This window comes from Oncorhynchus nerka, linkage group LG9a, assembly GCF_034236695.1.
Source record: "Oncorhynchus nerka isolate Pitt River linkage group LG9a, Oner_Uvic_2.0, whole genome shotgun sequence".
Classification (NCBI taxonomy): domain Eukaryota; kingdom Metazoa; phylum Chordata; class Actinopteri; order Salmoniformes; family Salmonidae; genus Oncorhynchus; species Oncorhynchus nerka.
Window position 1 is genome coordinate 47,976,867 of NC_088404.1, and position 4,891 is coordinate 47,981,757.

At 41.8% G+C, this 4,891-nt stretch overlaps 1 protein-coding gene across 1 annotated transcript; it reads right to left on the bottom strand.

Annotated features, from left to right (window-relative positions):
• Positions 1-338: 338 nt before the first annotated feature.
• Positions 339-4,567, bottom strand: LOC115134783 (arg8-vasotocin receptor-like). The gene is made up of 2 exons (XM_029668979.2): positions 3,584-4,567; positions 339-2,909 (listed from the first exon to the last, which is right to left on the bottom strand). The coding sequence occupies exons 1-2, from the start codon at positions 4,515-4,517 to the stop codon at positions 2,614-2,616; spliced, it is 1,230 nt and encodes a 409-aa protein (XP_029524839.1). The 5' UTR covers positions 4,518-4,567; the 3' UTR covers positions 339-2,613.
• Between the last annotated feature and the right edge of the window lie 324 nt (positions 4,568-4,891).

The window sequence follows — 4,891 nt, forward strand, 5'->3', positions numbered from 1 at the left end:
TAGCACATTGTCTATATTTCAGGGTTCGGTTCGGGTGCGAGCCTCAGATTTTCACTTTATCACATATAGTCGGGTGGTTGGGGTGCGGGTGAACAAACAGCTGACCCGCACACCACTAACTCTTTTCATTATATAAGACACTAGCCTACTTCGGACCTCATTTTGAGCCCTATGGGCCCTGGTCAAAAGCAGTCCACTATAGGGAATAGGGTGGCATTTCAGACACATTAGTGTTCCCCTTCTCCTGAGTATACAAAAAGTGTCCTTTGCTACTTATTTTAAAAAGAGGCAGAGACATGACTTATTTTGTATAGAATATTTACTTTATATTTCCGGCGATATATATTGTCTTTACAATGTGTACAAGCAGGAGTAAATAGATACAAAGTCATATTACACACCTTTACATAAATTATTCATATAGATACTTCAACACTGGCAAAACACATGTTCTATAGAAGCATACATTCCAGTTGTATAGTACATTCTGTATATACAAACAGGAAAACCTTTACTTGAGATTTTATATTTATGTCAGTATTTTCCTTTTAGTACATTCTTATTTTGTCTGGCAATGAAATGTCAGTCACATCCTATAGAATACATTGGCATGAAAAGTACAGCAAATTGTGTAGTGTGTTACAATGTGGGCTGTGTCCAAAAGCATGCCTGTGTGAGTTTTTAACCAGTAGCCCATGTTGTGGAAGGTGTATTTTTTCAAATGTTGCAGATTTTTATTTTTTTTACCTTTATTTAACTAGGCAAGTCAGTTAAGAACAAATTCTTATTTTCAATGACAGCCAAGGAACAGTGGGTTAACTGCCTTGTTCAGGGGCAGAACAACAGATTTTTTATCTTGTCGGCTCAGGGATTCGATCTTGCAACCTTTGGGTTACTAGTCCAACGCTCTAACCACTAGGCTACCTGCTTACTGATGTGGAGGATATGGGAGGAGCTGTGACACACACACACACACACACACACACACACATATATATATACATATATATATAAGCCATACATACAGTATGGCTTATACAGAACAGTAGGCTCTATTTCTTCTCAAACGGCCCCTACTATTTCACTCACTTCACCCCCTAAACATACATTCATACACAGTTCATCTCATCCACCAGACAATTCTCTCTCTGTAGGAAAATACCATGGGGATGAGGTTAATGCATACATAGTACATGGCACAACCAGTTAGTTATTCTCAAGCTGAGGGACAGTCACATCTGGTCTCTCAACATTGTCCACTGATGCTCCAGCCACGGAGGCCAGTGATTTAACTAGGGGTTATTTAAAAATGTATATATATATTTAACCTTTATTTAACTAGGCAAGTCAGGTAAGAACATATTTTTATTTACAATGACGACCTACAATGACGGCCTTAACGACATTGGTGAACTGTATAAACTAGATGACTAATGATAATGTCCCAATGGACATTTAGATTAAGGTCATTTTTTAAGGGTTCTAAATGCAGCAGAAACAATTTCTCATCGATTTATGAGCTACGAGGCTCTACGGAATTGTTTTGGGTAATAGTCACTGAAGAAAAGGATGGAAAATGGTCCAATGTGAGGTAGAATTGAGATCCTGATTTCAGCACACATGCAGCTTTGATCCAGAATCCATTTATCTTTGGTTCAGGCTTGAAAAACAAGGATGCCAGGATGCATAACAGGATGCAAAACAGTAGTTGGGAGACACGGGACAAAATAAGGTCAGACACCTAAAAGAGCTGATCCTCTTGGTTACTAGAAGACGTGGCTAATGGAAGAGCCATTCTGACCACAACACACCATGGGGGGTCTGTGTAGAAGTCAACCAGGCCGGCAGACAGGCACCTCTGTTACTTTGTAAACAGTGAGGGCCAAATGTATTTAATTTCACACTGAGAGATAGGCTCACTGGGCTTATATGGCCAACACATAGTCACACACACAAACAAACAGCAGGCTAACTGTTATCAAAAGAAAAGTGCATTTACTTTTAATAGCATGACTGTGATCATCTAAATCATGCATCTTGGTCACGGATCTGTAATTTGTCATCCGAAGTGGTCTGGGTTTTGCTGTAGAAATCCCTAGGCTGGATCATGTCAACTCAGAATACACAGAAAAGAGGACTCTGGAATGTGGAATGTTATAGGATGTGAAAAAGAAAAATAACTCAGGTGATATAGCTGTGGCTGTTGGTATTTAAATATGTTCAGATGACCTGTTTCTTTTCCACTATACATTTTCAAATTCAGATCTGATGTAGCCTAATTCAGTCATTATTAACAATAGTAGACTCCAGAGAATCAGGTTTGGAACCTGATGAAACACTGGACTGTATATGGCACACATACATAATAATGGTTTATACCAGAATAAATAGTTTATCACTTTGACGTTGTCAAGACTGGCATACCCGACAATAAACCCCAAAACCACTTCATAATCACAAATATATTTTAGAGACACATGAAATAATCAATCAGTGTCAATATCTCAACGGTTTTAAGTGGTAGCTTGAAAGTTGGATAATTGTCAAGTCAATAAGAGTTAATTAACTATAATTCATCTCTGTCGTGTGTTTGTGCTTTTAAAACGCGCTGTGTTAGGTCTCCGTTTGGATAGATGGAACGGAAGACTTGGTCGAGTTGTCAGGGTCTTTCCATGTGCCCGAACTGCATGTTGGGCTCCGGTTGGTCATTTTACTCAATAGCGTATTTCTCCGGAGACTGCTGTCAGAGTCCTCTTTCTTGAACTTGTGGCGTAAGTTATTACAGCACGGGAAACAGTGAGTGAAGTCGTGTAGGAGATGCCCGCTGAAGATCATGTATATCCACGGGTTACAGCAGCTGTTAAGACTCGCGAGGAGCGCAGACAGTGAGACAGCCGTGTTCTCAGAATCTGCATGGGAAGGGTAAAAGCAAATGACCAAAAGAGAATTAGTCCAATAGCTGTGGTAGAAATCAACGGTGCAGTGAAGTTCACAGAACATTAGCTTGTAGGCATTACATAATTGCATGGCACAATCAATTACAGGCAGATCTACAGGCCTATTTAAACACCTGATATTAATAACATGACTTCGTATTTTATGTCAACACACCGTATATGGTATGCTTATTTTGTTATATTTAATTTGGATTCTATACAGTCTATTTTAATGCAGGGCGCTCAGTGCTCAATGGATTATGCAGAATTAGAATTTATATCCAAGACAAAAATAGATTAATTTCTATACTTCTTCAACTGTATACGTAGCCTACTTCTCGTCAATTCTCATTGACATTTATAGAAAAAAATATGCATCCCAGTTAATGCATAAAAGCAATGGGCTTTTTGGCACAGAATAGATCCATCACCGCGCAACCCCTTATATAGACTATGGCTTCCACAGTAGCTATTTGTAGAGGGAGAGAGATCATTGAGTGAAGATATCTCATGGAAATGACGTGGAAACAACGTTGATTCAGCCATTGTGTGCCCAGTGGGTCATGTTATTTATTCTATATCAAGGTTCACCCTTTGATTTTGTGTGCGCAATCCAATATTTTTTCCAATACACTGAAGTCCCTTACCATCCCATGCGAAGTTCTCATCCCAAACCGACCACATCTGTACGATGAAGAAAGGTGACCAGCAAATAATGTACGCCAGAACAATCACAAAAGTCATTTTGACCGTTCTCAACTTCGCTCTGGATATAGTGGTGACGCTGCTAACGGAGTTCTTGCCCATTAGACCGTTTTTAGACGCACCTCCCACGGGTGTCTTCTTGGTCTTATACTTGATATTTTTCCATATGCTGTGGCAGATGAACCCGTAGAATATCATCAGAATGAACACGGGGATGAGGAAGATGCCAACGGTTATCCAAGTAATGTATGCTTTTACGCCCCACGGTTCTATGAAGTGGCCCCAGCAGTCGTAGACCTCCGAGCCGTTCTTGATCTCACTCAGGGAGAATATAAAGTACTGCGGCATGCTGAGGACCAGACTACTCATCCAGGTGCTAATGATCATGATGTAAGACCGCTGGGTGGGCTGCTGGAGGGTTTTCAGAGGGTGGCAGATGGCGATGTAACGGTCCAGGGTCATCATCACCATCATGTAGGTGGAGGCGAACATGCCCATCACCTGGAGGTGCTTCACTATCCTGCACAGGAAATCTGGTCCGTAGAAGCGAAAGGTGATCTCCCAGCATATCTGCGGCAGGACCTGAAAGAAGGCGACCACTAGGTCAGCAATACTAAGGTGCCGGATGAAGAGGTGCATTCTCGACGTCTTTTTCTTAGTGTTGTACATGGCCAGCAAGACACTGACGTTCCCAATCACGGCCACCACAAAGGTGATGCTCAGGACCGTTATCTCTATTTTTGCGACCTCTTCGTTTCTACCGAAAGGATCGCTCCCGTTCTGGAGGACGGTGCCATTGCCAAGGATCCCCATCATCGGATCATTCGTAGGACTGAACACCAGAGACTGGTTGACTCCGTTAAGAGAGGAGTGCATGTACGGGAGTGTGCATAGCACAGCCCTCCTGTGTGATCCTTGGCCCTAGTTACAGTGCTAGGGGGGCAGAGTTGAGTCTCTCTCTTTATAAGGAGCTACCTGAAGCTGACGGGCAAAGGACTCCAACGAACTCTTCTCGGTTTCTGAGTTGCTGGGCCTTTTAAACGCGAATCAAATTTCAGCCACCACGCGCTGAGCTGGTTTTGCCTTACCCACTTCTGTATCATATGGCAGCCAGTCAAATTGCGCAAAACTGGAAACAACCCCCAAAATCACCAAATCGCCTGCCCACAACCTCTAATATTTTGAAGACTAGCTTTGAAAATTACTGTCTTGTGTGACAAAATGAGCACATTTGATCTGGAATTACGCAA